Source organism: Oryctolagus cuniculus, chromosome 7 (genome assembly GCF_051225735.1).
Source record: "Oryctolagus cuniculus isolate XC-2025 breed Fujian yellow rabbit chromosome 7, ASM5122573v1, whole genome shotgun sequence".
NCBI classification, from domain to species: domain Eukaryota; kingdom Metazoa; phylum Chordata; class Mammalia; order Lagomorpha; family Leporidae; genus Oryctolagus; species Oryctolagus cuniculus.
The window spans coordinates 51,405,129-51,424,655 of record NC_142873.1 but is presented as its reverse complement, the minus strand read 5'-3'; the positions used below and the strand labels follow the sequence as shown (position 1 = coordinate 51,424,655).

The 19,527-nt window shown below is 54.8% G+C and overlaps 1 protein-coding gene across 1 annotated transcript in view; it reads left to right on the top strand.

Moving 5' to 3' along the window:
* The window catches only part of PHGDH (phosphoglycerate dehydrogenase), a 31,438-nt gene extending 15,847 nt beyond the window's left edge, over nt 1-15,591 (top strand). Inside the window, exons 6-12 of the mRNA XM_002715676.6 lie at nt 7,170-7,302; nt 7,787-7,935; nt 10,561-10,713; nt 11,755-11,887; nt 13,376-13,506; nt 14,333-14,570; nt 15,307-15,591. Of these exons, the coding sequence (XP_002715722.2) occupies nt 7,170-7,302; nt 7,787-7,935; nt 10,561-10,713; nt 11,755-11,887; nt 13,376-13,506; nt 14,333-14,570; nt 15,307-15,461 (1,092 nt within the window). The 3' untranslated portion in view covers nt 15,462-15,591. The remainder of the gene's footprint in view (nt 1-7,169; nt 7,303-7,786; nt 7,936-10,560; nt 10,714-11,754; nt 11,888-13,375; nt 13,507-14,332; nt 14,571-15,306) is intronic.
* Nucleotides 15,592-19,527: the final 3,936 nt, after the last annotated feature.

Genomic DNA, 19,527 nt, shown 5'->3' with positions numbered 1-19,527 from the left:
GAATATTGTACACTGTGTTGGAGATTTAAAAAAAAAAGTGTGTCTTGGAATAACCAGATCAATCTTTTGTTTTAAAGATCTATTTCTTTGAAAGACAGAGTGATGGGGTTGGGAGGGGAGAGGCAGAAAGAGTTTCTATCCACCGCTTCACTTCTGAAATGGCCGCAACAGCTTGTGCTAGTCCTGGCTGAAGCTAGGAGCCCAGAGCTCCATCCGGATCTCCTGCACCGGTACAGGGGCCCAAGCACTTGGACTGTCTTCCACTGCTTTCCTAGGCACATTAGCAGGAAGGTGGGTCAGAAGCCAGGACTTGAAACATCACTCAGATATGGGATACCATCATCAAAAGTGGCAGCATAACCCACTGAGCCGCAATGCCTGCCCCTATCATATTTTTTAACTATTTCGTGGAATTCCCTTTCATGGATAGATTGCTTTTTACTTAGTCATTTAGATTGTTTGGAAGTGTGGGCTTTAGTAAGACAAACTTCCATGATCCTTTGGGGTTAGAGTCGAAGCCTTAAGCTTGGTGTTAGCACTTAAAGTGATTAGTAACTGGTTGAAGAATGCACTGTTTCAATCTGGAAGGAGACTCTCTATCATAGTACAGGGCTCTGCTTTCTTCAGTTTTTTTAAGATTTGTTTTATTTATTTGAAAGGTAGAGTTACAGAGAAAGAGAAGGAGAGACAAAGAGGTCTGCCATCCCAAATGGCTGCAACAGCCTGAGCTGAGCCGATCCAAAGCCAGGAGTCAGGTGCTTCTTCCAGGTCTCCCACATAGGTGGGACCCAAGCACTTGGGCCATCTTCTGCTGCTTTCCTAGCTGCATTAGCAGGGAGCTGGATTGGAAGTGGAACAACTGGCACCCATATGGATGCCAGCATTGCAGGCCATGGCTTTACCCACTACATCGTAGCACCAGCCCCCTACCATTTTTTTTTAAAGATTCTTGATTTTGGGGCCAGTGCTGTGGTGTAGTGTGTAAAGCTGCCACCTGCGGTACAGGCATCCTATATGGGCACTGGTTCAAGTCTCGGCTGCTCCACTTCTGATCCAGCTCTCTGCTATGGCCTGGGAAAGCAGTAGAAGATGTCCCAAGTCCTTGGGCCCCTGCACCCACATGGGAAAACTTAGAGGAAGCTCCTGGCTCCTGGCTTCGGATGGGTGTAGCCGCAGCCATTGTGACCAACTGGGGAGTAAACCAGAAGATGGAAGGCCTCTCTCTCTGCCTCTCCTTCTCTCTGTGTGTAACTCTGACTTTCAAATAAATAAATAAATCTTTTAAAAAGATTCTTGATTTAAAATAATTTTAAAAATTATTTATTTTCATTTTATTCAAAAGGCAGAGAGATCTTCCATCCACTGATTTACTCCCCAAATGCCCACAACAGCCAGGGCTGGGTGGGTAGGAGGCCAGGATCCAAGAACTCAATCCATGTCTCCCATATGGGTGGCAGGGAGTCAAATACTTGAGCCATGGCTTGCTGCCTCCCAAGGTGTGCGCCAGCAGGTAGCTGGCACTGGGAGCAGTGCCAGGAATCAAACCCAGTCACTGCAACGTGGGCTGTGGGCATTCTGGGCAGTATTGTACCTGCCACTCCAGATGCCCAAGCTTGTGCACCATTCTTATCAGCAACCTGGACAACGTGCACTTGAGGATGGCAGGAAGCAGGGGGAAGTGGGCTGATACTTCAGAGTACAAGACTACATCCTGAAACATGCAGGAAGGCTAGCATGGCTGAGCCCTCCAACAAGAATTCTAGTTAGAATACATTTCTGTGCCCTGCGTGTGAGTCCAAAAAGCAACCAGACAAGGCTTGGGTACAGAAGACTTTGTAAAAGCTCTTGTGGGCGAGGAGGGCTTTGGTTGGCAGAAGCGCACTGGTGAGAGGGATGTGTCTGATAGAAAAGGATATGGGATGTTTGGCAGCCTTAGAAGAAGCCTGCCTTCCAGAGCAGGGAGGTGCCAGTCCTCGCACTCCGCAGGTCAGGCTGCAGAGTGCCTGCTGGGGCCTGGAGTTCTTCAGGTCTTCCTCTGTACGCTAGGCTTTAGCTTGAGGCACTGTCTCTATAGTGTTGCCAAGTCAGAAACCCAGTTAGTTCCTTTGTGCTGCTGTGGCCCCTGGAGCATGCCAGCAGGCCCACGCCAGTCAGAAGCTGAGCCTTGTACTTTCTTATCGACGTTTTCCACGAGGCTGCAGATCGGCATCTCCTGGCTGTGTCTCTGCAGCCGGTGTTGTGGTGAACCTGACTTTAGCTCAGAGGGATGGACGTTGAACCCAAGCTAACCGTTGTCACCAACTTCTTCAGGTCCAGCTAATGTTTACTGAGGTCTGCTGTGTCAGTTGCTGTGCTCACAGCAGCCCTGTGGGGTCAGTGGTATCGGTTCAGCTTCCCCGATAAGGAAACTGAGGCCCAGGAAGTTTCTGCGACACGCCACCCCTTCCAGATAACGGCAGGAGGAAGTGGTGGTGTCCACCCCATCTCTGGGTCCCCTGATCTCCAGCCTGGTGCTCTTTGCCCAGCACCACGCTGCCGTCTGCATCCGTGACCCCTATGAGTGAAGCAGTCCCTGCGCCACGTCACTGGGTCAGCGGTCCAGGGACAGATGCCCTGCAGGACAGGCAGCTGCCACCTCGGCTGGCTCCCAGGAGTTTATACTGCCCAAGAGCCGTGTTCGGCAGACTCTCGCCAGAGCCCAGCTTCTGGAATGCCGCCTTAGAGACACAGATGGGAGAGAGGGGGGCGCCCAGGGAGACAGCGGGTGGGGCTTCTGGGCCTCACCTCTGCAGCATTCAATTGACCCGAGTTCCTATTGGGTTTCTGGTTTAAGAATTCATTGCAGCATCAGGGAGAGTCCCAAGGTTAAGCCAAAATCTTGGCTGTGGGTTGGGCATGACTGATAGGGTTCTCCCTCCTTGGTCTTCTGCTGAGTCAGTGGGGCCCTGGAGCTGGCAGGATCTCCATGATACCAGCGAAAAGAATCCTCAGGGTATGGCTTATAAGGCACCCCCCCCTTCCTCTGCTGGGGCTGCTTCAGGAATCTGTCCTGGAGCCAGGGTGTGGTGGGGGAAACCTCCACATCCTAGAGACTCCTCTCTGGAACAGTCTCTGAACAGGGTACACCTGCTCCAGGACACATCAGGGCCTGGGGCAGGCCCGTGGCTTCCCGGCCCAGTGTCTCCTTTTTCACTTCCTTCAACTTGGATTCTGGGTGTAGGAACCCCAGCCCTTGGCTGAGTGCAGCTTCTTTGTGGCGTGCTTATCTCAAGTGAGAAGTCAAACGGGTCTTCTCGGTCTTCTCAGCCAAATTTGTTCCCTGCACTTGTCTGCAGATAAATGAGCTGCTGTCTCTCTGTGGCAGAAAGAAGCTGAGTCAGGGGGCCCCGCTGACCACTGGGGCCTCTCTCCCCAGCCTGCTCCCCTGCAAGCCCAGGCTCCTGCCAGTCTGCAGATCCTGTCGCCTGCTAGCCCGGGGCCGCTGCTTGGCTCCCGAGCATACAGCAGACCAGGGGGTCCCGGGGCTCCCTCAGTCAGGCTCGGCTTTGTGATCTCTGTTGCTGTCCCGTCTCTCCACACTGTGCCTGGAAAGAGACTGCGTCGGGGTTAGAGACAAACAAGACCGTGGGGGCAGGCAGCCTCAGATCCAGCAGACAAGGACTTGCAAGGACTTCTAGACATTTCCTTCTCCCTGTGAGCACTGAGTGGTTTTATGGTAGAGGGAGAGTGGTGTCTGGGAAACATGCCCAGAGCCAGGAAGCCCCTGGTGCTCCGAGTGGGGGGTCCTCACAGGGGATGGAGGGAGGTGCTGCCTTTTCCCAAAACTCTACCAGTCCCGCTGCTTGGGTTTGCTCACTCCACAGGGCTGCTGATGAAGAATGGTACCCGAAGCTTCCCTTGATTCTTGTTTTCAGTTTCTTTCCTATATTTGCTGAATTTGAAATAGAGTATTTTGTGGAAGAATGGAATCGAAAGTTTATGTTGGTCAAAAATAATTTTGAAATCCATGCGTAATTTTTAAATACATTTCTTATGAAGCTTTTGGAAAATCTCTCACAAAAGTCTTCTTTTTGATTTAAAATAAAATTTTTAAAGATTCATTTATGTATTTAAAAGCCAGAGATACAGAGAGAGGGACAGAGAGAGAGGTCTTTCATCCGCTGGTTCACTCCTGAGATGATTGTAACAGCCAGCTCTGGGCCAGCCTGAAGCCAAGTGCTTCATCCAGGTCTCCCACATGGGTGCAGGGGCCCAAGGACTTGGGCTATCTTCTGCTGCTTTCACAGGCAAATTAGCAGGAAGCTGGATCAGAACTGGAACAGATAGGACACGAACCAGTGCCCATATGGGATGAAGGCATTTTAGGCAGCAGCATTACCGGCTATGCCACAACACTCAATTTTTTTTTTTTTAAGATTTATGTATATATTTGTAGAGCAGGTTGTCAGATTGAGAAAGGGGGGAGGGTGGAGAGAGCAACCTCCCGCCCACTGGTTCTCTCCCCAGATACCTGAAACAGCCAGGGCTGGACCAGGCCAAAGCCAGAGCTAGGAGCTGGGAACTCCATCTAGGCCTCCCAGTGTGAGTCCTTTGGCAGGAACCCAGGTACAGGAGCCATGGTCCAGACCCCCCAGGTGCACCAGCAGGAACTGGATTGGATTGAATCAGGCACTCTGGAATGGATGTGAGTGTCCTAGGCAATGGCTTACCCCTCCGTGTCACGACATGTAACCCTCAATTATTTTCCAAAGCAACGTGTCAATTTCTCTAGTTTCAAAGGCAATTCCTAAGCAGTGTAGTAGAGAGCTCAGGAAGCGCAGGAAAGCACGAGGGAGAGAAATGATCCCAGCAGCAGAGACAGCCGCTGTTGAGAATGACGCTCTGCGTTGTCACTTGTTTGTTTTTGTTTAATCTCAGGCCAACTCCGAGCATTCTCCTTAGGGTTGTGGGACGTTGCTTTTCAAATAATTTTGAATTACCAAATGTTACAGCAGAGGAAGCCTGGAATTATCCCTCCCTCCTTTGTATAGGGTTGAGGAGCCAGGTCCAGAGAGGGCCTGACTCGTGCCTAACGCCGCTGGGAGCAAACAGGACAGAACCCTGGGTTCTGAGTACACCCTGTGAGTCCCCCAGGCCTGCCTAGCTCTGCCAATGGTCCTGCCTTCTTCTTCTGTTTATTTGAAATGCAGAGAGACAGAGACACAGACACAGATACACACACAGAGCAGCCGTCCCTCCTTGGGTCACTCCTCAATTTTGGCCCACAAAAGCCAGAGCTGGGCCAGGCTGTAGCCAGGAGCCGGGAACTCCATCCAGGTCTCCCATGTGGGTGGAAGGGGTACAGGTACTTGAGCCATCACCTGCTGCCACCCAGGATCCGCAGCAGCAGGGAGCTGGTGTTGAATGCGGAGCTGGGGCCTGAGCTAAGGATGTGGGCACCCTGGGCGGTGTCTTGGTCACCACGACACACGTGCCCCGCCCTGTCTGCTCAAGGACACTGGTGCTCCTGAGACGCTTGTGGCTCCTGTACCTCTGTTCTCCAGTCATCGTGGCTGACGTGGGCTGAGCCCTTGGAGAGAGCCCTGGGAAGGCCTCTGGGGTAGACCAGTCAGATGACGGACAGGTCTTTGTTGTTGCAAGAGGCGGACCCTTCAGCCCGGTGCAGACTCGGCCTGGCTGCTGACGCTGTGTGGTGACCTTTAAAGCATGGCCCTTGCTGAGACCCGCATGACTGCCCCAGGGCTGTCTCTGATGCTGATGGGACGCAGTCCCTGTGCCTCCCTCCATCATGGCTGCGCAGGAGACAGAGGTCACTGTGCTGACAGTGCCCTCGTCTCAGGCCTGAGCCACCTTGTAAAGGGTAGGCACTAGGTGGGGTCAGAAAGTCTGACTCCTGTCCCATCTCTGCCACTTGACCTCTCTGCCTCAGTTTGCTCACCTGTGAAATGGGGAAATAATGGTTCCTGACCATGAGATAGGAGTTGGGTGGAAGCTCCTTGTGCATGGTGAATGCTAGGTAGAGGTTTGCCATTATCATCTGTGACCCCATGGCCTTTCTTCTTTCTGCCAAGCTTTGTCTTCCCAACGTCCCCTCTTCCCTATCTGATTTCTAATGACCTTTGGCCCATTTCCTGGGCTCCATGTTGTTTTCACTCCTAGAGTTCCCTGCCTGCCCCCATCTCCCAGGAGCCAATCTCTCCTCCTCAGAAGCCCCAGGGAAGCCCCTGCTTTGAGCCTGGAGTGAGGTCCTTTCCCCATCTCTGGTCCCTTGTGTCTCACTTTCCTCTCCTTGGTGTCCTTTGCCCCCAGCCCAGTCAAGCCTGCCATGTTTTGTTTTGTCTGTTTATTTACTTGAAAGCCAGAGTGACAGAGCAGAGACAGGGATAGGCAGAAAGAGAGAGGCCAGGGCTGGGGCCAAACCAAAGCCAGGAACTCCAACGTGGTCTCCTATGTGTGTGGCAGGGACCAAGTACTTGGGCCATTATCCACTGTCTTCCCAGGTGCATTAGCAGGAAGCTGGATGGGAAGTGGAATCGCTGGTATACAAACTAGTGCTCTGATAAGAGATGCAGGCGTCCTAAGTGCTGGCTTACCCCACCACACCACGTCGTCCTCCCCCAAGTCCGCCACGTTAAAAGGACCTGCCGTTAGCCCCTTCTCCCTCTGGTCTTAGTCTCCACGGCTTGGTCCCGATCCTGCTCTGCAGCACTGCTGCCCTCGTCCCCGGCTGCTTCCTTGCCTTTGTCTGGTGCCCTGTCTGTCTCTGGACCTTGGGGCCCTCTCCTCCCTGTCCTGAATGTGCCCTATGGTGAAGGCATGGCTCCCACATGACTGCCCCCCTCCCTAAGGGCTCCTGCTTTCTCAGGGCTCCCGAGCTCCACTGTATCCAGGTGACATGAACTGCTCTCGCATCTGTTTGGGGTTAGCACCGAGAGGCAGGCAAACCTCCCTTTCCAGCCTGGCTTTGTCCTTGCTGGCTGCGTGAGCCCTGCATGCCTCAGCTCTGAAGCCTTAGAAGACCATCACCTCCCTCACCGCACTGCTGTGTGGTTGTAAGCCTCGAGTTAGGCTTAGCACGGTGCTTGGGCCATGCACGTGCTTGATTAGTGGCTGCCACTGCTAACAACCACCGCTAACAATAACGTTTCCTCCCTCTCGCTGGTGGCCAGACTATAGGATACGACCCCATCATTTCTCCAGATGTCTCGGCCTCCTTTGGTGTTCAGCAGCTGCCCCTGGAGAAGATCTGGCCACTGTGTGACTTCATCACAGTGCACACCCCTCTCTTACCCTCCACCACAGGTAGGTATGTCACCCCCTGTGGGCTGGCTGCAGAAGCCATGGACCAGATAATGAGTGGCTGGGCCTGCTGCAGACACTGGGGTCCAGCCATGTTGGGGTGGGGTCCCTTGTCCTGCAGCACTTGGTAGTGATTTCTCAGATGGGGGCAGCAGGGAGTTGACAGGTGTCTGAGCACCCTGGGCACGTGAACAGTCACTGGCCCTTTGGGTGCCCCCGGAGGCCCCTGCAGGGCATGGAGTCCCAGACCTACTTGAAGCATAGTACATCAAGGACATCTAGGATGCTTCTGAATGGAGTCCAGCCCAGAAGCAGAACAGGAGCTGCTGTCCTGGGGCATCTGGGAAAGGAAAGGAGAGAATAAGGAGCCTCTGCCCAGAAAGAAGGAAGGAGCTAGATCAAGGGGGGTTGGAGGTGAGGGAGGGGCCGGAAACCAGGGCCTGGGGCCCAGGCACTGAGAGCAGGAACATGCTCCCCTCTCCTCCAGGCTTGCTGAATGACAGCACCTTCGCCCAGTGCAAGAAGGGGGTGCGGGTGGTGAACTGCGCCCGCGGAGGCATCGTGGACGAAGGCGCCCTGCTCCGGGCCCTGCAGTCCGGTCAGTGTGCTGGAGCCGCGCTGGACGTGTTCACGGAGGTAAGTGCTGCAGCCTTGGCGCCAGGGTGAGCTTAGCACTTTACCAGCGCCTTCTTTAGCTCCCATGGCAAAGTGGGCAGTTGTGTCGTCTGAGGAGCTGTCCCAGAGCTTAGTATGGAGGCAGCCGTGGTGTCTTCTGCAAAACTCAGGTTGGTTTTTCTTTCTTTGTTTTGACATTTATTTTCACAACAGTGAGATGGAGATCTTCCACCTGCTGGTTCACTCCCTAGGTGGCCACGATGGCCAGCACTGGGCCACGCTGAAGCCAGAAGTCTAGAATTTAATCCGCATCTCATATGTGGGTGGCAGGAACCTAAGCACTTGAACCATCACCTGCTGTCCCACACGGTGCCCATTAATAGGAAGCTGGAATCAAAAGCAGAGTTGGGGGCTGGTGCTGTGGCATAGTGGGCAAACTGCAGCCTGCAGTGTGTTTTTTTTTTTTTTATTTGACAGGCAGAGTTAGACAATGAGAGAGAAAGACAGAGAGAAAGGTCTTCCTTCCATTGGTTCACCCCACAAATGGCCACCATGGCTGGCGCTGTGCCAATCCGAAGCCAGGAGCCAGGTGCCTCCCCCTGGTCTCCCATGCAGGTGCAGGGGTCCAAGCACCTGGGCCATCCTCCACTGCCTTCCTGGGCCACAGCAGAGAGCTGGACTGGAAGAGGAGCAACTGGGACTAGAACCTGGCACCTATATGGGATGCCGGTGCCGCAGGCGGAGGATTAACTAAGTGAGCCACGGCGCCAGCCATTGCCTGCAGTGTTAGCATCCCATATGGGCCCAGTTTGACTCCTGGCTGCTCCACTTCCAATCCAGCTCTCTGCTATGGCCTGGGAAAGCAGTAGAACATGGCCCAAGTCCTTGGGCCCCTGCACCTGCGTGGGAGACCTGGTGGAAGCTCCTGGCTCCTGGCTTCGGATCGGCCGAACTCCGGCCATTGTGGCCATTTGGAGAATGAACCAGTGGGTGGAAGATACCCCCCCCCTTCTCTCTCTGCTTTTGCCTCTCTGTAACTCTGCCTTTCAAATAAATAAATCTTTTAAAAAGAAAAAAGCAGAGTTGGGAATTGAACCCACGCATCCCATATGGGACGCAGGCTGAGGGGTACCTTAACCATTACACCAAACAACAAACATTACACATTATACCACTCCCAAGCTCAAGTTTTATTCTTTTAAATGTTTATTTATTTCATTTTCATCTACTTTAAAGGCAGAGAGACAGAGGGGGAGAGACATCTTCCATCTACTGGTTGTTTCCCAAATGGCCCCAACAGCCAGGGCTGGGGCCAGGCTGGAGCCAGGAGCCTGGAACTCCCAACTGAGTCTCCCACGTGGGTGGCAGGCACCCAAGCACTTGTGCCATCTTCTGTTGCCTTATAGGATGCATTAGCAGGAAGTTGGATCAGGAGCAGAGGAGCCAGGGGACTGAAGCTGGCACTTTGGTGTGGGACTTGGGAGTCCTGAGCAGCGGCTTGCCCAGACTGCCCCACAATGCCTACTTCAACTTTAGGCTGTAGATGGGACCCAATTCCTGGTCTCAGGTCCCCAGACCTCTGCCAGATCCATAACTCAGGGAAGACAGCCACAGATCAGTTGTGAGCTTGAGGATTTGGGGAAGGGAGAGAGAAGGGCTTAGTGTACAATCACAGATCCCTCACTGGGATTGCCAGTCCACCGGCATTCCTTTTCCCTCGCTCTTTCCAGTGGAGGACGCAAGCCTGGGGATAAAAGGCAGCGTTCCCTCTGGCCCTCTGCAGGGCTCTCCGGCAGGAGCAGGTCTCGGCCTCACTGCATATCCTATGGGGAGGAATGCTTGCATGTCCGCTGGACTCCTGTTAGCCCCGCGCCCTCAGAGCTCCTGCCCCCCACCTCAGAGCTTGCCCTACTTGTTAGGTAGGGCAAGAGTGTGGCCTCTGGGTTAGGTATCTGTGCCGTGCAGGATGCTGGCTACGGGCCCTCGGCACATCACAGGGCCGTCCACGTTGCAGGGTGCTTGCCATTCTGAGCCAGGGCGTACAATGCTTCCAGTCATTCTTCTGTGTAACACCGGCCTCTCTAACACAGTGCTCCCCAGTGGCCTTGTCCCAGCTGCTCCCAGGAGGCCTGGGCTCATAGGGTCACGTTATGTAATGTAGCAGAGCCGACAGAGCCCCAGGAGACGGCACACAGAGGAAGCTCAAGTCGCCTTCCCAAGGGCCACGTTCCCCTTAGTGAGCAGAGTGGTGGCAGGGAGGAGGGGTGGGGGTGAGGGTGCATAAGCAGGACCTGCCGAGAGCCCGCACATCCTTCAAGGATGCAGGGCAGGGGCGAGACAATCCTCACAGTATTGTGTAGATAGCAGTAACCCATTTCCTAGATAAAGAAACCAAGGCTTGGGGAGCCAGGTGTGCTTGAAGGCATGGCGGTACCCGGCGGTAGAGGTGGAATTGTGACTCGGTCCACAGTCTCTGCCCCGCCCACTCTGCTGTGGTCCAGTGGTCCAGCGACCACCCTGACCGATGAGGAGTAGGAGGTGGCTTCTGCCGCCTTCCTCCCCTCCAGCTTCCCCTGCACCCTGGGCAGCCCCAGGGGGTGTGAGTAGTGCACAGCAGCCAACCTGGACGTGTTCCTTTCTGGGCAGGAGCCGCCACGGGACCGAGCCTTGGTGGACCATGAGAATGTCATCAGCTGCCCGCACCTGGGTGCCAGCACCAGGGAGGCTCAGAGCCGCTGCGGGGAGGAAATCGCCGTCCAGTTCGTGGACATGGTGAAGGGGAAGTCTCTAGTGGGGGTGGTGAGTATCGCTGTGTGGGGCAGAGAGGGGCGAGGCCAAGTGAGGGTGAACAGACGCAGCCCTGGAAGCTAAAGTCACAGGGAGCAGGGGGCGGGGCAGGGGGCTCTGTCTCCAGCCTTGATGGTCAGCCCTGGGGCATCCCTGCTACATTGTGGCCCTGCTGCAGACACTGGCGGTTCCCAGGGCCCAGCCACTAGAGAAAGGCGGCTTTGTTCTCCTGGTGCCTTGGGGCTGGAGGAGTGTTGCTAGGGTGACAGCTGGCCCTGGGCGGGCGGCAAGCTGGCCTGTTCCCAAGGCCTCTGCAGGGAGCTTGCACCCAGTAAACTCCCAGAGCACTCTTTCCGTCCCGTCCATAGTCAGGGTCTCACCCTACTCCCCACACCTGCCAACATGAACCCTCTGTGCCAGCCGGCCTCCTGAGCCTCCCTAAATCATGTCCTGCCTCACCGTGGACTCACAGCATGAAGTGATCACCCAGATCATGGATCTGGCTTTATGCATTGTGCTATGTGTTCATGGTGTTTCACTGGGACGTAAACACTCAGGGCCATCAAGGCAGAAGATGAGAAATGAAGACAAGCTTAGAATGCTATCCTATCGCTTCCCGGCCTTTTGGCTAAGATCAAGTGTAGAATGCCATCCAAGGGAGATGCACATGGGATGCCATGTGTTTTTTTGTGCCAAAGACCCCCCCCCCCCCGCATTGTGCTCTCCAGACCTTAACCCAGCACAGGTGAACCCAAGTTTTCATAGAGAGGCAAGGCTGACATACTCCTTGATGGAGGAAATGCCCCCCGCCCCTAGTCATTTTGAGTGTTCTTGGCCTTTTGTGTCCATTTCTGGCTCTCTAGCTCCCCTGCAGGAACAAGTCATTGTCTCTTTGTTGGCTGGCGGGAGTTGCCACCCACCAGGCACCCAAAGCAAGGCAGGCCCTTTTGTCCAGCTCTCAGCAACACAACCTTGATGTGGTTGCTAAGTCGGGCAGGTGAGCCCCTGGCCTGCCTCTTCCTGACTACAGCACTGCCCCCCCTTTCCCTGCAGGTGAATGCCGAGGCCCTGACCAGCGCTTTCTCTCCACACACCAAGCCTTGGATTGGCCTGGCAGAAGCTCTGGGGACTCTGATGCGAGCCTGGGCTGGATCCCCCAAAGGGACCATCCAGGTGGTGACACAGGGTGAGCCCGGAGTTTTCAGCATCACCCTCTGCATGTGGACATAGCAAGGGGCTGAGAAAGGGGTCATGGGCCAGGTTTGCTGGGGGTGTTGCACAGAGCTGGTAAGAGACTGGGATGAGTCTGACAGGAGACCCGGCCTTGCTCAGGCTGGAGACACAGGGAAGGAGTATGCAGAGTTCCTTGGAAGAGGTGTTGAATTTTCTAAAGTCATTCTGTGTAGTATTTGCAAGATATACTTGTTTTGTTTGCAAGAGAGAACCTCTACAAGAGAGTTTCATGCAAGATGTGGTGGGCTCGGTGGAGGGAGAACCAAATTAAGCACCAGGGGGCTTAATTCTGGCTTTGACCTTGTTGCTTACCTACTGTTTGTCTTTCCGTTTTCTGAGCCTCGGGTCCCTTACATGGCGAGGGAGAGCCAGTGGGTGGATGCTCCCGGTGCAGCGATGGGGATGTTTTGTGCTCTGTGACTTGCTAAGGGGGGCAGTCCGCAGTCCTCGGGTGTCTGCTCGGCCATGGAGGAGGATGAGAGCAGGGCCTGTGTTCAGCCCCGGGGCTGCTGAGCAGCCTGTGGTGGCCTCAGCATCGCCAGCACCATGCAGATGTGCTTGGGTGACCAGGGAGGGCTGCAGTTCCCTGAACCCTGGGGAGGCTGGTCCTCTCCCACTGCCTGCTAGGCATCTTCATGCTGGGAGAGACTGCAGGGTGTGGGCAGTTAAACGCCAGGCATTGACAATGCCGGGGAAGGGCAGAGCCTGGGGATCCCCGCCCCCTGGGTGCCCAGCTCCAGGAAGGAACAAGGCAGGGCAGCAGTATAGCAACCGCGGCTTTCCACTTTCCTTTCCTGGGCCCACAAGGGGCTGAGTGCCAAGTAGGATGGGATAGGACATTTTCTCAGTGGCTCCTGGGAGAGCAGCAGGCAGCCCAGAGCAGCCAAGCCATTGGTAGGGAGCAGCAGAGCTGGGCTGAGCTTTGCCAAGGAGTTTCTTAGGTTGCTTAAGTAACCTGGGTGTCTCCCATGGCTGCCTCTGAGCCCGCTGTGGGAGAAGGGGGACTGCGCAGGGCACACTGCAGCCCAAAGCCTGGAGCTAGCAGTAGTGGCCTCCAGCCCCTTTTTAATTTTGATTATTTTTAAAAGATTCTTTATTTGGAAGGCACAGTAGCAGAGAGAGAAGGGGAGAGAGCGAGTGCTTCCAACTGCTGGGTCACTCCCCAAATGACTGTGTCAGCCAGACCTAGAGCAGGCTAAAGCCAGGAGCCAGGAATTCCACCCTGGTCTCCCAAGTGGTTGACAGGGATCCAGATTCTTTAGGCCATTTTCCCTTCTCAAGTGCATTAGTAAGGAGCTGGATTGGAAGTGGAGCAGCTGGGACTGGAACCAGCACTCCTTTGTGGGATGCGGGTGCTGCACGCAACAGCCTTGACCCACTGCATCGCCTTCTGTGGCACTCCGTACAAAGTGACCTTATGGCAGCGTCTCTCTGTCCCCAGGAGCATCCCTGAAGAATGCAGGGAACTGCCTAAGCCCCGCTGTCATAGTCGGCCTCCTGAAAGAAGCTTCCAAGCAGGCGGAAGTGAACTTGGTGAACGCCAAGCTGCTGGTGAAGGAGGCTGGCCTCGCTGTGCGTCCGCATCCCCACGTGTCCCCTGTCAGCGCTGCTGGCGCCCCCACATGTTCAGAGCCCCCACATGCTGAGTGCCCCTCACTGACATCCATCCTGGGTGCACACCGGGTGCCCCTGTGAGAGGTGGTTTTCATCTCTGCTGCAAAATGGAGAGCCTTGCTGGGTGCCCTGGGCCTCAGGAGAGTGCTTGTGAGCAGCCCGTGGTGGCAGTGCCTGCGTGGCCCAGCTGAGGAACCCAGGAGCTGGGTTGATCCAGACCAGAGGCTTGGAGAAGGCCCAGCTCTGTCCACCCTGGCTCTCCACCCAGGTCCCATACTCCACAGCGCCCAGCGCCTTTGCTCGTGCTGCCTTTTATCCCCAGGTGGCATGGTCTCTGCTGCCTCACTGGCTTCCCTTTGGCATCTTCCCCACTGAGTTTCTCAGCCAGAGGGAGCTGGCAGGAGCAACAAGCAGTAGCGTTCCCACGGCCCCGCCTGCAGGCCCCTCCTCCCTCCATCCGGGGCAGGCCGTTGGTGCTGTGCAGGAAGCAGCAGGTGGGAGCAGGAAGTGCCCATCAGCTCAGCGGTGGAGGCCTCCTCACAGCCCAATCTCCCTCCCTCCCTTCCTCTGCATGGTTCCCACCCCTCCCCTGCAAGCCTCTGCCTGCCCTTGACCCTTAGGGAGGTCTGTGACTGTTTTCCAGCTCAGCCCATTTGCCCTCCCTCCACACCGCCCCCAGCCTCAGCCCTGAATTGGAGACCTTGTTGGCCAGGCTGGAGCCCAGGGGGAGGGCTGCTGGGATGCAGCCAGGAGGAGTCACGGCCTCCTGGCCTTCTCTCCGCAGGTCACCACCTCCCACAGCAACACTGCTGCAGGGGAGCAGGGCAGTGGGGAATGCGTCCTGACCGTGGCCTTGGCAGGTGCCCCCTACCAGGCTGTGGGCTCGGTCCAGGGCACCACACCTGTGCTGCAGGCTCTCAACGGAGCTGTTTTCAGGCCGGAAGTGCCTCTCCGCCGGGGCCTGCCCCTGCTCATGTTCCGGGCTCAGCCCTCCAACCCGGCTCTGCTGCCTACGATGATTGGTGAGAAGGGCCCTGGGGAGCTGGTTAGGGCAGGGGCAGTGGGGTGGGGGTGGGGGGCGTCTGCTCTGGAATTGGGTCCCAAGGACTTTCTGCCTCCTCAGTCCCTCTCCATGCTTTGGTGTCTCCGGGTCCGCGCCTTACAGAGCAGTTCCCAGAATATCCCGGTGTGGGTAACGAATTCAGAAAAAGCAAGTGCCTTGCCCCAGGGCAATGTGAAAGGTGCAACCAGAGCCGCTGTAACCGCCTTGACTATGTGTTCTGAGCTGGCCATGTGGAGCACAGTTAGGCCCTGCCAGCAAGTGCCTGGCTACAGCAAGTCCTACAGAGCCATCCCCTCCAGTGGTCACCGGCATCCCAGACCTGCCCCGGGCCCCTGGGACCTAGGCTGCTGGGGGTTTTGGAGCACCTTTGGGTTTTGCAGAGCATGTGTCCAACCAGACTCTGAAGGGCCAGCCTGGATACATCTGTCAGTCTGCACGGCAGAGCCTACCATTCTGTGGCCAGATCTGTCCTGCCCTGGCCTGCCCGGTGGTCTGGGTGGTTCTGAAGAGTCTCTGGAATAGCGGGGGCAGCGGGCAGGTGCCCTGTTGTTCCTTTGTCTCAGCTCTTTGACTCTAAGGCCATTGCCACCTCCACCCCATCGCAACTTTGATTGCAGATGCCTCACTCTGCTACCAGCCCCCATCTTCCCCCTCCTTCATGCCCTGGGTCAGTCTGAGGCTTCTTCCACTTCCAGGACTCCTGGCAGAGGCAGGCGTGCAGCTGCTGTCCTACCAGACCTCGATGGTGTCGGATGGAGAGACCTGGCACGTCATGGGCATCTCCTCCCTGCTGCCCAGCCTGGAGGAGTGGCGGCAGCATGTGACCCAGGCCTTCCAATTCCACTTCTAGACGTGGGCTCACTGTCCCAGCCTCCAGGCCTTCCTGAAGACGCATAGCCACTGTGACTGACAGGGTGACAGCTGCTCTATGCTCACCCTGTAGGACCCCAATAGCCACCTAATAAAGAGCCCGCTCCCAACCCCTTGTGTGGTGTGTTGCTGTTGTCCCGAAGAGCCACCAGAGGGCAGCCGTGAGGCTTGGTTTTGGCCGGGAGGGTACGGGTATGAAGGGAGACTGGACTGGGCAAAACGGCTTGGGTTGGGCCCTCTGAGGGAGATCCCTGTGGAATCAAGTCTCTAAGGTTATTCAGAGGCATTTCTTACAATGGTATTTTCAATGGTATATTTCAAGGTATTACAGATTCCTAGGTATTTCACATTATTTCCATCTGGGAATACATATGCACATCAGAAAGTAAAATTCCCCAAATATGCACAGCATTATGTGCCAGGTGCTGGACTAGGTACTTTGTCTGGAATTCACCCTGACTCCTCTCCCATAACAATCTTGTGGTGGGAGGGACAGCATGCCAATGTCCCTGTACGCATGAGTGAGGTGCTGCAACCCCGGGGGTACAGAGAATTCTCTTGAGTTCAGAGGAAGAGGAGCTTTGTGCTGAGAATATTGGAAGGATTTTGTGAAGGGAAGAGAGCTTGTGTAAAGGCATAGGACGTGAGAATATCTGGCAGGTGCACAAGCAATTTCAGTGTGGGCTGGACACGACATTATTATTTCTTTTAAGGTGACTTTCATGAGAGATAGCAAAATAGCACTTGCTTACAAAGGTTGCACATTTTGCAAGAAGTCTTCCATTCTCTGGGTCACTTCCCAAATGCCCATGACAGCCAGGGCTGGATCCAGCAGAAGCCAGGAGCCAGGAACTGTATCCGGGTCTCCCACGAGGACCATCATCTGCTGCCTCCCAGGGTGCATTAGCAGGGAGCTGGATTAGAAGTAGAGGTGGGGCCTGATCCTAGGCACTGCAATATTGATGTGGGCATCCTAAGTGGTGGCTTAGCCGTGGTATCACAGCACCTGCTTCTCTACTCTCCACCCCCCATTTTGTTTTTTTAAGATTTATTCATTTATTTGAAAGGCAGAGTTACAGAGGGAGAGATAGAGGTCTGTCATTTGCTGGTTTACTCTCCAAATGGTCACAATGACTAGGATTGGGCCAGGCCGAAACCAGGAGCCTGGAACTCCATCTGGATCTCCCATGTGCATGGCAGGAAACTGCTACTTTCCAAGGTGCATTAGTTAGCAGGGAGCTGGTTCAGAGTGGAGCAGCCAGGATGCAAACCAGCACTCATATGGTATGCAGCATTGCAAGATGCAAACCCGCACTCATATGGTATGCCAGCATTGCAGTAGTGGCTTAACTCTCTGTACCACAATACCTGCACCTCTAAGAGAACATGGCTCAGGACAACTGTTTCACACTGGCCAGACCAAACCCACCTTTGGCCTTGTGCTGTGACAGAGTTTGGAGCCAGCAGGGACTCCAACAGTAAAGGCTATGCTGGCGCCTGCAGTGAGCTCTCAGGACTTGGAGGACGATTCAGACAGGAGTACCAAGGAGAGTTCTGGGCAGCTACAGTTGTCCCAAGCCCTTGCTCCTCATCTGTAGGAGGATAATGAGCTGCAGTGAGGGTCTCATGGATTAAAAAGTCATTTATGGCAAAGTCTCTGGGCTTGTGATGAACATAGGTTTCTCCTTCCCATGCCTATCAGAGAGTAGAGGAGCTGGTCTCTCTCTTAGGTAGAACCCACGTCAACCAGAGACCTCCCAGGGCCCTCATTGCCATGGTGTCCAGCCAGGTCTGGACACAGTGAGCTCACATCAGACAATCCACTTCTTCCCATTGGGAAAATAGTGGTGCCTCACGTGGCATCTGCTGAGTGGTCCCTGGAGTCCTCTGACTGCTAGAAAAACAGGCTAAGGTTGAAGAGATTAAAAATTCAGTTAAGAATTGAGCCTAATGTTCAGCTTCCCAGCCTCTTCCAAACATCCTCAGACAAAGCCGCCTTCTGCACTAAGGTAGTCAGGACAATTCCAGAAACAACTTTCTTGAGCATCTCAAAATAGCTTCCTAAACATGGGTCACACTAGAAGGCAGGGACAATCTTACTGCATCACTTGTCTTGCGGCTGCCCACATAAATTTTCCCAAATTTGAAGTGCAGGATTGGTTTTCAAATCCAGCTGGTGTTACGGAGACAGAGGGAGCCATCCTCTGTTGCTCTGTGGCTTGTGGCATCTCTGCATGCTGAACTCTAGAGTTTTGTTTCATTCTCCTGAGTGCTGTGTGCATGCTAAAGCTCAGTGTTGGAGGCTGGGCAAATGCTGGGGCTGCACTGGGGAACTGAGCTCAGTCCTGACTCTCTGAGCTTGAAGATTGAGAAGTGTGTGTGTGTGTTTTAACGTATCCCCTAGAGACCGGAAGTTGCCTCGTGCTCAGTGGGCTGGGCCATTCTAAACTTCCCTCTTCCCAGACCTTGCTGCACCTTCCTATCTGAGGTGAGTGGAAAATGGCTCAGTGCTTATCTGACCTTCGTTCATCCTCATTCCTGCTCTTGGTCCCCCTGGGTGATTTTTCATTTGCGTGGCATCGCCAAGTTTCAGGGTGAAAATGGTGGCAGGGCAATTGGAAACCCGTTTCCTCTGGGTCTGTCCATGCCTCATGGAGAGGGCCTTGTTCAGAGCAGGCTGGCTCCAGTTTTCACGCAGAGGATCTCAGCACTGCCAGCACAAGGCCCTGGGCTCAGCACAAAACTTGGTGAAGAGGAGTGAGAGGGGAGGGGGAAATCTGCAGGTGCAATGGTGGTGATAAGCAGGTGGAGCAGGGCTGAAATTCAGCTGTCGTGCACGTGCAAGGACAGCATCCATCCCTTTGGTCAGTGCCCTGATGCCTGGTTTTTAAGCATCTTTAAGAACATGGGTGTGTCCAAATGTCCAGCATAGTGGAGGCAAACCTGGCACCAGCGGCCAGTGGTGTGGAAAGTCCTTGGTTGCCAAGGCCACCAGAGGCAGTTTCAGCATGGCAACCTTTCCATGGTCTCCAACATCCGCCACAGATACCGGCGCTGCTCCAGAGCCTTAAGAGAGGCCGACGTCCCCCCTGCCAGAAGTGCCTACCAGACACCTGCTGAGGGTGAGCAGGTGCAGAGGGTGGCGGGGAAGGGCTGGCGGACGGCAGCTGGTGTAGTAAACACAACCTCAGCAGCAACTTGAGAGAGGACTGGGCTGACCATCAGCACATGCTGGATTAGCTGCTCAAATTGGTTGATTTCAGATAGGCAGGTGGTTGTTGAGACTTGTGCAGCCTTGAGCGGAACAAGGAAGGGGGCGGGCCCAGCCTCTTTCCCATGTATGTCCCTCTGCCTCCCGGGCCAGCAGGGCTTGCTCTTCATGCAGAAATGGCTCTGTCTTCTCCAAAGCTTCCTTTTCTCATTGGGGTGCCTGAGGAAACCCTCAAGGGGAAATAAAAAGCAACAACCTACTACCCTCACCCCCCTTCATCTCCCCTGCTCTGCTCAATCCCATCTCTCCAAATCGTTGCTGTTTGACTAAAAGGACCCTGGGAAAAGCTGTATCCTCACTCAATGGGGGAGGGACTCAATGCCCTACTGGAAAGTTTCCTGCAGGTTTTATCCAAATGGAGGAGCCAGAAACTTAACCCATTTTCCTCGGCTTATTTGTCCAGATAAAACAGGCACGATATGGCCAAGGAGATTCTGATCTCTAACTCCTGCTGGCCCCTGTCTGGACAGTATCTTTCTTTATTTACTTGTTTTCATTTTATTTGAAAGGCAGACACACAGAAAGACATAAAGATAGAGAGAGATCTTCCAACCACAGTCTCACTCCCTAAATGCCTGCAACAGCCAAGGCTAGAACAGGCAGAAACCTGGAGCCTGGAACTCAGTCTGGGTCTCCTCCATGGGTGTAGGGAGCCAAATACTTGAGCCATCACCTGCTGCCTCCCAGGATGCACACTAGCAGGAAGCTGGACTTGGAAGCTGAGTTGGGACTTGACCCAGGCACTCCGGCACGGAATGCAAGCATCCCAGGTGGA